Raw genomic sequence first — 12,494 nt, 5'->3', positions numbered from 1 at the left:
AGCGTGAAGCCAGATAGCTTTCTACTGAACGCACAGAGAGGAAACTGGTATCTATCTTCTTGTCTCTCTCTGGAGAAGACGGTAAGCTAATTTCCCAAAATGTTGGCGTGTTCCTTTTTAATGCAGCTAGATAGCTTTATACTGAAAATGGTATCTATTTTCTTGTCTCTCTCTCTGGAGAAGACGGTAAGCTAATTTCCCAAAATGTTGGCGTGTTCCTTTAACATTAACTCATTGACCGCCGGGGATTAGCCTTATCCTGTAGTAGCTACCGCCACCGCTGTAAACGGTGAGAGTCGCTCACGTTGTTTGCAGGGCTATAACTATTTAAATATTATAGCTATATATGCAATACTATGGCCCATTTGACATAGAGTATCTATCGTTCAAGATGTGAAAAAGGAATATTTTTTCCATCCATACATTCCCATTTTATACCGTGGTGAATATAAGTATGGTTTTAGAGCGGTTTAGGGTAATTCCTGGGAGGCCAGTAATAGGCCGCGACGCATATTATACTTAATCCATTGGCATTTCGTCCCTATACACGCTACAATAAAAAATTCAAATGCATATGATCGGTATATTATGTTCCATCATGCATGCATGAAGGGGGGGGGGGTAGTTTCTGATTAATTGATCGTCAATAAAGGCATTCGTTAGTACAACAGCATGGCTATGAAAACAATGCACAACCAAGCTGAAATTTACATTAAATTGCTCTTACCTGTGGCCGGTGAGACTCCAAAAAGAATATTCCAATTATTTGATTGCCATCTGCTAGATCGTATGTCCATTTGGGCCACGAGTCGACATAACCCCCCCCCAGCATAATGAATCGGGCATCCTGAAAACTATTCAATGTGATCGGGGTGAAGCTATTGATCCACGTTACTAGAAAACTCCGCCCGGATGACTTTCATCGACGCACAGAGATACACAGTCTCAAATGGAGTGCAACATCGGCCACATACCACCAGGCGGCGGTATTGAACCTTTGCGATCTCAGAGTCCTTCCATATGGTCACACAGCCTTCCTGGATGATTTATGAATGGAAATAGCGAATAAAAGAAATAACGATCAAATAACGAGTATACTCGTCGTTGGCGGGGAATGAGTTAAACTAGGTTCTGTCGTTACATATTACATGATGATATCAAAGAAGTCCTCTTGAAGTCCAGCCTCTGTTAGTGCTTCGATATAGCCCTGGACAAAGTTGACATTGGGTTTCTTGAAGCCAAAGTCTTGTGTGTGGTAGTCCACGTGCTTCCTGGCCACCTCTAGCTGGAAAGGAAAGCAGAATTGTGATACAGTAGGTTTCCCTGTTCTGGAGAGACCTTTATGTCAAAGCTCTTCAGTTCTGGAGAGTCCTTTATGTCAAAGCTCTTCAGTTCTGGAGAGTCCTTTATGTCAAAGTTCTTCAGTTCTGGACAGTCCTTTATGTCAAAGCTCTTCAGTTCTGGAGAGTCCTTTATGTCAACACTCTTCAGACGGACACCTGTCCATTGGCCCGCTGCTTAAAATATGTATATTAACCCTTTCACTGCCACACGACAGAAAGTTAACCCTTTACTATCACACAACCGACGGTTGAAAGGGTTAACCGGCTGTCGTGTGGCAGTGAAAGGGTTAACCTTATGTGTATTGTCACAGTGAAAGGGTTAACCGTTTTGGTACTGTGGCAGTGAAAGGGTTAACAGTGGCAGGATGGCCTAGATCTAGAGAGAGGCCAATGAAGGTCCACTCTTCATGTTGAAGTCATATAATTGGAAATTGGAAGAAGGGCATTTATGTATGCTGCACCCGTGACTTGGAATATGTTGCAGAATGTCTTAAAACTCGATGAATTAATCTCGCCGAATGCTTTTAAATCCAAAATGAAAGAATTTAAAAAGGCAGATTCCTTAGGATGTCAATGTTTTTAATTTATCGGATTACAAAACCAACTCCATCTGTGCCAATGTGCTTTTTTATTTTCTTTATTTTATTATTCTTTATTGTCTTTGTCTCCTTTTGCGTTTTCAGTCTGTACTCATGTGTTTATTTGTATTTGTATGCTGCTGCAGTGCTGCCTGCCTTCGCCAGGTATCCTTTGAAATAGAGGTTATTAATCATCAAGTGGGACTTTCCTGGTTAAATAAATGTAAAATAAAAATAATTTTAAATACAAAAAGTTCAAAGTGAGTCAGAAGATCCTTAACACTTTGATTGCCAGCGTGGCGTGCACTATTTATCGTTGAATGCCACCACCCACTTCAATGATAGTGCTCTAAACGCATAATCTATGTATTAAATTATGGCTATGTGTCTAATCTGCCCGTCGCTTATCAATGACTTGTTTGCAGTCAACATTGTCGAAACAGATTTTTATTTTATTTTTTATTTTTTTTAACCCATTCTCTGCCGGAGCTTTTATCCATCGCTGTACCCTCTCTGCCAGCGCTATTTGTCTATGGAGATGTTCACCTTCTTTGCAGGGCTATAACTTTTTAAATTGTATTGCTAAATTGACATTACTATGGCCCATTCAACATCAATTATCTATCGTTCAGGATGTAGGAACGTTTTACTTTTTCATTCACACATTCATACAAAAATACCGTCTAGAGTATAAATATGTTTATCGTTTTCTGCAGTATTTCCTAGAACGTGAGATATAGACATAAATGCATATATTAGATTATCAAATGCCGTTTGACACCGATGAACGTTATATAAAAAATGTCAACTGTACATGGTCCTAGACGTTATGACTTATCATCTGCGGGTGAAGGGAGGGGGGGGGGTCGTTTATAATTCCGTGGCCGACGTTAAATCATTTATGTAGTATGGGTGATATATTGATCAGAGCAGTTTGTATGGATAATAATAAACAAACAGGCTGAAAGTAACGTCAGCCTCCTCTTACCATTGGGCGATCACACTGGCGCAAACAGATCCCAGTTATGTGATGTTGATCGAGGTGATCCAGTTCCGGTTTGTATAATACTAATATACGTCCAAATCATGTTGTTTATTGAGTTATGGCAACGGATCGATATCCACGGTGTCTGGATTGAGTCCCGGGAGCGATAACGAGTGGCCGGACGGAATAGGGGACGGACCAAGCACTTCCGGCCACTTCCGGTTTGGCAACTCGTCGATCGGCCACGAGGTGGCGGTATTGAAGCGTTGCAGAGTTGAGCGGAGTCCTACAGCACCAACCAAGACTCCGTGGGTGAAATGTGAATACCATGACGAAAATATGAAATATTGATCTCAAAGACGCCTTACGGCATCATTGGCAGATTACGCATGGCGTAGAATGACGTGTTAACACGTCATCGGCGGAGAATGGGTTAATAATCGGTTCATTTCCGTTTCATAGCATTTTGAAAAGCCCTCGTTTTCTTGAAAGTTTCAGGAAAATATATACCAGATTCCGTGATAAACGGCATTTACTGGAATACACAAAAAACTTTGTAATTTTTCTGCCTATTTATGAATCGTTTTCAAATAAACGCTAGATTATCGATAGTATATGTGTACTTATGCACGCTAGAGAAGCGGGCTGAAAAATATATTCTCTCATTTCCTGATCAGCACACACACACACACACACACACGGCACACGCTGATATATTTTCCCAATGGAGCTCAGAGAGAGTCTGCAGCACTAGCGTGAGGCTCGATTGATGAAATATGAATTCAAATCGCTAATAAATTAAAAAAAAATACGTCAAACAAACGCTATATAGCGTTGGTGGCATTCAACAGTTGGCATGAACTAACGACAAAACGCATCCGTGGCACTCAAAGTGTTAAGAACTTCTACTCATGCACAATAGAGAGCATCCTGACTGGTAACATCACCTCCTGGTTTGGGAATAGCACCGCACAAGACCGTAGCAGACTACAGAGAGTGGCCCGTTCAGCCGAACGCACAATTGGAGGTGGGCTTCCCACTCTCCAAGACATTTACAACAAGCGTTGCAGGGGTAAGGCTAAGAGAGTAATCAAAGACACTAGTCACCCAAACAACTGCCTCTTTGAACTGCTGCGGTCAGGCAAGCGATACCGGAGTCTCATGGCCAGTAGGGCTGCACGATTTTGGGAAATAATCTAATTGCGATTTTTCTGACAGATATTTGCGATTGCGATTACATTTGCGATTAGATATATTTTTTTAAAGCAGCCCCACAGAGGTTTATTGTAAAATGCGGCTTGCATCTGGCCTACGCGGTGGGTCTGTTCGGGACACCGAACCTGAAAATATTTCTTTTTACCTGGGAATGGATACCGGTACCCAACGGTACCTTTTTTTCTGTACTTTACTCTCCCTCTCTGAAGTCTAAACTTCACAACACACAATCTAAAATCCCCCTCTCCCAAACCATTCCTACAACAATAACAACAACTTGCAAAGGAGATCTTGTATCTCAATGGGACTTCCTGGTTAAAAATATATATATATATAAAAAGAAGAATTGCGATTGAATAATTCTTTGCAATTTGCATCATTTCAAATCGCGATTTCGATTTAAAATCTATTAATCGTTCAGCCCTAATGGCCAGTACAGAGAGACTCAGAAGGAGCGTCTATCCCCAGGGCCCAGGAGTTCAAAACCTTTAATCCCTATCGGATCCCATTTTTTAATCCCATTTTTTGTGATCCAGGATCAGACAACTCGGCCAGATTTTGTCCCGGTATTTCAAAGCAATCCAGGATAGGATCACCCTGATCCAGATTCAGACTTTTCAAGATTACTAGATCCTGAATATCAGTGCTTTAATCCTACCGATCTCCATCTAGTGGATATGGAAAAAAGGAAGACAAGGACCACATTGCAGAGACATCTATACTGTCTAATTATATTGTTAAATACATAAAGGACATCAAATCATAATTGAATTGTAATAAAAAAAAAGAATACTCCCACTAGGGTAACAAAAAAACAAGTGAGTTTTCAGTTTGCTGAAGGTGATGAGTGATACGTTTTCTTGTAGAAGATATTTTCTTTAATCTAAATTACATTTGTGATTGACAATCTTTGTTGTGATACTTTTATGAGCATAAACATTTATGTCATCAGCATTTGGTTGAAAACAAAATAGAGCACCATTAATGTGACCAAATTTTTTTTTAATAAAATTGATTTGCCATGAAGGCTAAAATTGTGTATTATTTCAGTTAACAAACTTTGCCATCTTATTTATATTGAAACATATTTTTTAATAAATTGTATAGTACATTTAGCTCTGGTAATCCACTGGAAATCCACCCCTCTGGTGGGATCAAGATCATCCAGTGTTTTGGGATCAAACTGATCCCAATCCTGTGTTGTCGGTTTGAACTACCCTTTTTGAAGATTTGATCCAGATTAAAGCTTGGATTTGATTTCCTGATCCGATATCAAAGTGATCCTGATCCTGTTTTTTGGTTTTGAACTACCCAAAATCCCAATCTGATCCGATCAGATAGGGATTCAAAATGTTGAACTCCTGGGCCCAGGCCATCAGGATGCTCAACGACAATAACACTATGTAACAAACCATCAAATACACTCACAGCACACACATCCACACGTACACACTCACTTTAAATAAACAACTCACTGTAGCACCCACTTTACTCACTTTAACACACTTTATATTTATTGGTAAAGAGATTAGCACTACAATTCATACCTCATTGCACCTTACCCTAAATTGTACCTCATCCCATTTCTGCATTGTACTGTATACTGTATTGTATCTCAGTTACACATTTTTTCTACTCAAAGACCGGCGGCGGTCAGGCAGGCGCACGTGATTTGGGTGGTAGTAATATCACTGCAGGGCTACGGTGTGTAGGAACCCACCCTATCGGGCAGTGTGGGGACCTCGCACCTTGCATGTCCAGCTGTAGAACGGTTCCTCAGCAATCCATGCCGGGGAGGTGTTCTGTGGGGGAGCTTTTGTCACCCAGCGTGATGTCAGCTTCCCCCGTATCAAAACGGCCCTTTCTGTCGGGGTCCCCCCTTGGGTGCGATTGCCTTGTTGGTAGTGTCAGGGTGCGATATCCCGGCTCCACGAGACGCCCTGCTCTCGCGGTTGGTGGGTCCAGGGTTGGCAACGCACAGCGGGTGGGACCGGGCCGCCTATCTACGGTTCCTGGCGGACCAGCACCAAATGGCGGCGGGTGCGCTTTGGGATTATCATCACATATGGCTACAGCAGTGCCGTATGTCGAAGTGGATGGAGAGAACGCTGAGGCGGGGGCTTGTGTTGCAGTTTGCGCTACCCCACCCTCCATTTTCAGGTTTGGTGCAGACCTTGTTGTCAGGGTCAGCAGCAGTGACCGCTCTGGCCGACGACATCCAATCTCTGTTAGCGAAGCAAGCCATCGTCGTGGTCCCAAAGGAGGACGCGATGTGTGGCGTTTACTCCCGGTATTTTCTGGTGCCCAAGAAATCGGGAGGTGTCAGACCTATTCTGGATCTGTCTGCGTTCAATCGGCTGATTGTGACGAGGCGGTTCAGGATGTTGACCGTCAAACACCTGATAAGCTCCGTCAGAGTGGGGGACTGGTTCACCTCCATAGACCTGAAGGATACGTACTTTCACATCCCGATCTTCCCTCCTCACAGGAAATTCCTTTGCTTCCTCTTTCAGGGTGTAGCGTACGAATACCAGAGGCTGCCGTTCGGCTATTCTCTGGCCCCTCGCACATTCACCAAGTGCGTAGAGACCGCGCTGGAGCCTCTACGTCGTCAGGGGATACGAGTTATTTTCTATCTCGACGACATTCTGCTCCTAAGCCGGTCGGAGGAGGTCGCCAGGTCTCATACCAGGCTGGTGGTGGAATTCCTCACCAGTCTGGGTTTTGCTGTGAACTGGAAGAAGAGTACTCCTCTTCTCAGTCACCAGGTGGAGTACTTGGGCTTGGTTCTAAGCTCAAGGCCCATGAGGGCAACCCTCTCAGAGCGACGGCGAGTGGATATTCCCCGCACGTTCAGGGGGCTCCGTCCTGGCAGGACGGTTACGGCGCTGTCCGTGATGCACCTGCTCGGTATGATGGCATCTGCTCACTCTGTGGTCCCTCTTGGCCTCCTCTTCATGAGGAGGATACAGAGGTGGTTTTCCAGTATGAAAATAGACCTGGTGAGAGGCAAGTGGAAACGACTGAAGGTTCCCATGTCAATACTGGGGGATCTCGACCACTGGGGGAGGACTGATACCCTCACGAGCGGGATCTCCATGGGCTGCAGGCTGTCACACATCACGGTCTTCACCGACACCTCCCTCACGGGATGGGGGGGGGGGGCGTGTCGGACCAACGCAGTAGGGGGCAGCTGGACGTGCCATGCTACCTGGTCTGCACTGCAAATCAATGTGTTGGAATTGAAGGTGGTCCTTCTGGTCCTCAAGCGGTTCGGCCACCTGGTGGTGGGCGAGCACGTGTTGGTCAGGACGGACAACACGACAACAGCGTCGTATATCAACAGACAGGGTGGAGTACGCTCCGTCTGTCTGCACCGGGCGGCGGTCGAGCTCTGGCTATGGGCGTCTCTCAATCTGCGCAGCCTGAGGGCGCTCCACATCCCTGGCAAGGAGAATGTGGGCGCAGATGTGATGTCGCGGGCGGTCCTCATCCCGACGAGTGGGGACTACATCCAGACAGTCAGACAGGTCTGGGACCGGTTCGGGGAAGCCACGGTGGATCTGTTTGCGAGCAGACAGTCTCACCAGTGCCCCTTATGGTTCTCGGTCAGTCGGAGGGACAATCCTCCACTGGGGGTGGATGCCTTCTCGATGTATCCATGGCCGCCCGGGATTCTGTATGCGTTCCCCCCATACACCTGATAGCTCAGCTGTTGGAGCGGATACGTCGGGAGCACAGGACCTTGATTCTGATCGCGCCGGACCAGGGCATGGCTGTATGGTTCCCGGTCCTGATCCAGCTCTTGGTAGCCCCGCCGTGGCCTGTTCCTTGGTCACCGCGGGCCCTCTCTCAGGCACACGGATCTCTGTGTCTGTTCCCTGTTCTGGGACAGCCACTGAAGGTTTGGCTGCTGAGGGGTTGAGTCTGGAGGGGACGGGTCTTGACCCTTCTGTGGTCGACACCATCCGAAACGCGCGTGCTCCCTCCACTATCGCGGTTTATGCCGGTAAGTAGCATGCTTTTCAAGAGTGGTGTAAGGTGGGGGGCTGGGATCCGGTGTCCTGCCCCCTGGACGCTGTCCTTTCCTTCCTTCAGTCTATCTTGGGTAGACTGTCGGCCTCGACGGTGAGGGTATACGCCGCAGCTATATCCTCTTGTCATGTGGGTTTTGAGGGCGGTACGTTGTTCAGCCACCCTCTTGTGAAACGTTTCCTGCTTGGCGCTCGGCGTCTCAAGCCGGTGGAACGTTCTCTGTCTCCGAGTTGGGACCTCCAACTGGTCCTGGGCCGGTTGTCGGAGGCCCCGTTTGAGCCTCTTGAGCAGGCGCCATTGGAGCAGCTGTCTTTCAAGACTGCGTTCCTGCTGGCCATCACCTCCGCTAAGCGCGTGGGTGAGCTGTGTGCTCTCTCGGTGCGGCCTGAGTGCCTGTCTATTCGGGCCAATAGCGGTGCGACTCTGAGGCCTAATCCAGTCTTCGTGCCAAAGAATATCCGGAGCTCTTTTCGCTCCAGGGATATTGTGATTCAGGCGTTTCATCCGCCTCCTCACGCTAGTGGGTTAGAGGCGAGCCTTCATCTGTCGTGTCCTGTCCGTGCTTTGGGGGTTTACCTCAGTCGGACGCAGGATCTCAGGGCTGCCGATCAACAGTTTGTTTGTTACGGTGGCCCTCGCGCAGGTAAGGCACTGTCCAAGCAGCACCTGTCACATTGGTTGTGCGAGGGCATTGCCCTTTGCTACACGTTGGCTGGACAGGTCAACCCCTGGGGGTGTCAGGGCGCACTCCACTCCCTTGTTAGGGGGGGCCTCGGTGGAGGACATCTGTGCTGCAGCCTCCTGGTCCTCCCCGGGTCCCTTCGTTAAGTTTTACCTCATGGACATGACTGGGGGTTCTGTCTCCCAGGCGGTTCTGAGGTCTGGGACCTCCCCTGCGTCCCGCCAGTTGGTGGGCTAGCAGGGGTGTGTGGGTGTGTGCCACGGGGTGCTGTGTCACTCGTGGTCCCGCCTGTACTGTGCGTTTTCAGGGGTCTTTGGTTCCCCCTTTTTCCACACGTTTGGTGGAGTTGACTGCCTCCCCCCCTTCATTAGGACAGGCGGGTGGACGGGACTCCCCTCCTCCCTGGTAGTGGGGCTTACGGGCCCTCAGGGGGTACACTTGTCGGGCCACACGTCTGCTCTGCCCCATATCTCATAATGGCAAAGAGCGAGACGCGATGACCAGTATGATAATATAACGAAAGGTTATCCTATAACCTAGTTATATGAATACTGGCAGAGCATCTCGCTCTTAGCGAGGTCCCTTGGTTGGGTTTTCAATGTTGGAAACTTTTTCCCCGAGGAAGGTAGAGTGTGACCATGTCCGTCGTCTTATAGCAGGACGCGGGGGCGTGGCCTGGTCACGTGCATGAGTGCAAATTGTTTGTTCATGAGCACAGTAGGTGCTAGGAGATAAGAGTTATCTCATAATGGCAAAGAGCGGGGCGCTCTGCCAGTATTCATATAACTAGGTTATAGGATAACCTTTCGTTTTCCCATCATAGTCCATGATTGGTAGAGTCAGTGGTAGAGGCTACTTAACCCAATCAGTAGAGATGCACCGATACCAAAGATAGTTGATGTATACAAAGATACTGCTCCAACTTCCTGACACAGCTACACCATGGCAACGGAAGGTGGTGAAACCAGACCAGAGTTTTCTCTCAGTGTATTGATGGGAAAAGTTGAGACTTGGTTTACCATTGCAGGCATATTCTGTTTACAACATATGAGGCCAATTTTAGTCAAATTGTCCACAAGCCTAAAGTGTTCTGTATCACACTAGCTCCCGCTCAGCGTCTCATTGCATATATCTCGCTTCAGCATATATACACTGAATAAATTTCAAAATTTACCTTTAAATGCCAGCATTCATCTGGCCACACCCCCATCCGCTTACCTATATAAGCAGGGGTGGTGCCACACACTCATCTCCTTCTCAAATTTCATCACAAGCAACGTGTTGCTCATATGCCCACTTGACGTGGAGAAAAATATTGGCTGGAAGAGCAATGTTTACGAGGAAAGGAAGAACAAGGAGATACGTTGACATCATATCTTTATTTTCTCTCACTATTTTCGAGAAAATACGGCGATATTGTCTTCGTCACTGGAGTGTTTGGAAGATGGTGATCATTCTAAAATCCTCCACCGGTTTTCGTATTGGGAGCACGCCACTGCATGCCTCTCAACTGCAGTTCCTTGCTGTGTTGGTTGGGGTGAAACCTTTCAGGACACAGCTGAACTGTAGGACGCGCCGCTGTTGTGAGAAGCGGTGGGTTTCAGGTTGGGTGAGTACTGTTTGCTTGCGGCTCCACTTGTCTGTTAGTGCTATGGGGGCTAACTGACAATGTTTACGAACACCGGCCCCAGATTAAGGTCTTTTGTTCAGCCTCTTAGGCAGCAGCGGAAGACCTTGATCTGAAGCCCATTATAGTTTAACTAGTGGGCCACGACCATTAACACTGGTGATCCCTGTGTTTTCTGGACGAGTGGATGTCTCTCTGTCACCGTGTTAGGCCCCATCTTTTATATCCAAATGAGAGTATTCCCTCACGAGGAGATATGGGCATAGATGTTCATTAGCGGAAGATCTGTGTTCAAAGTCAGCTACACAGGCCAGTTGGGTATTGTGCTGGCTCCGTCGGGTGTTGGTAAAATCACCGTTGTAAAACTGTGTTAACATCTTGTTTCTCTTTTCTCTTAAAAAGTGAGGAGGGTTTCAGAACGGCGGCCTGTCTGGGTGAGTGTTATATCATTGTGTACAAGTTCAGGTGATAGCTGCTTAGCTTACGTGCTAGTGGTGGCCTACTGTTAGCCAGTCAGCTGTTAGCTGCGGCGCTAGCCTGCTGTGATCACTAGGTGGCCTATCTAGGTTAGGCTAGGAAACGTTAGCTTGCTGCTATCGCTGCTTAGCTTACGTGCTAGTGGTGGCCTACTGTTAGCCAGTCAGCTGTTAGCTGCGGCGCTAGCCTGCTGTGATCACTAGGTGAGTAGGTGGCCTACCTGGCTAGGCTAGGAAACGTTAGCTTGCTGCTATCGGCCGAGGCCCAGCGCGGGGTGGCTCCGGCCCCTCGCGCGCCAACGCGGTTCCCAACTCCCCTCTCCCTCACGGGGAGAGGCGGGGGGCATTCGAAGCTCCCCTCTGGTCGTGTGCGCCGTAGCGTAGCGACCGACGGTTGGAGCGGCCGTTAGCTTAATGCTACTCTGTTGAACGTGCTTTGATTATAACATGTTTTAACATTCTTGACTACGACGTCATCTTTGACAGAGGATGTTCGTCGACCCTGCCCTGAGCCAGGACGGCAAGGATTGCGTCAACAAAGGGGACCGTAGCGACGGGTTGGAGCGGCGACGCTGGCCGGGTCGGCAACACAGAATGGCTGCGTTTACTACGGTGCCTTGAGACTGCACTTCGTTGATCTACGCTCCGGGTAGGCAAGGTTTCTGGCTTTCCCTTCTAAATGTTTTGTAAATAACGATGTTTTCAAAACGAGTGTTGCTGCACTACATTTAGGATACGACGCGAGTTATGTGTGAATTGTCTTGTCACTGGTATTTAGCTTCTCCATGCAAATCGGGTTGTTGTTACAGATGTGAAAATGATCTGGTTGTTGTGTTGAGAAACATCATGTGTGTTTATATGTACCGTGTACTCACAACTAAGTGGGTTAACTAACCTATAAAGCTATGCTTAGTGACAAATGAGTAAAGAATGATTCTTTTCTCAGCCTGTAATGACAATGAACAGTGTGTTCACATATTAACAGGTTTTCCTGTTTTAACTGGCCGTATTAAGGGTAAAGTAGGAGGATTGTGTTTCCCCCCGGTTCCCTGGGGACTTCTTCATCCTCCTATCAGACATGTTGTTGCACTACATTGTGTCACTGTGTGGTAGGGATGCGATGTAACCCTTAGCTTGATTGCTGAGGTTGTGCTACAACTGCTGGAGAAACTTTATTTTCCTAAAAGAAAAGATTGTTTGGTCGCTTTCGTGTGTGCTTAGCAAGGCCTGTGGCCGATACTAATCGAGAATTATGTATTCTCTCATTATGAAAAACGGCGTTCCTCTGTAGAGTGTTTTTGCCATTTTTTGTAGGTGATGATGGGTTGTGTGTGTCATGTGACCTACAACTGGGTTGGACTGGCCACAGAAGCACATGTGTAAGTTTGATACCGGGGCTCTTGGAGAGCCCTCTCTATTCTGTGTTTTTTCCTTAGTAAAAATCAGATAGCAGGTTAGCTCATGCGCTGTGTGAAGCTGTCAGACGCTTCATGGAGCTGACTATGACTGTGTCATACTCTCTTTTTGTCATTACATGGTATCATGGGTGTGGG

General features: G+C 47.2%; 1 protein-coding gene across 1 annotated transcript in view; it reads right to left on the bottom strand.

The window, feature by feature from the left end:
* as3mt (arsenite methyltransferase) overlaps positions 1 to 12,494 on the bottom strand; it is a 37,433-nt gene that overhangs the window by 12,691 nt on the left and 12,248 nt on the right. Inside the window, exon 5 of the mRNA XM_084318089.1 lies at positions 1,149 to 1,285. Coding sequence (XP_084174215.1) covers positions 1,149 to 1,285 — 137 coding nt within the window. The remainder of the gene's footprint in view (positions 1 to 1,148; positions 1,286 to 12,494) is intronic.

Source organism: Notolepis coatsorum (genome assembly GCF_963971535.1).
Source record: "Notolepis coatsorum genome assembly, chromosome: 7".
Classification (NCBI taxonomy): domain Eukaryota; kingdom Metazoa; phylum Chordata; class Actinopteri; order Aulopiformes; family Paralepididae; genus Notolepis; species Notolepis coatsorum.
Note: the sequence above shows the minus strand (reverse complement) of the source record. Positions and strands in the feature narration are given on the sequence as shown.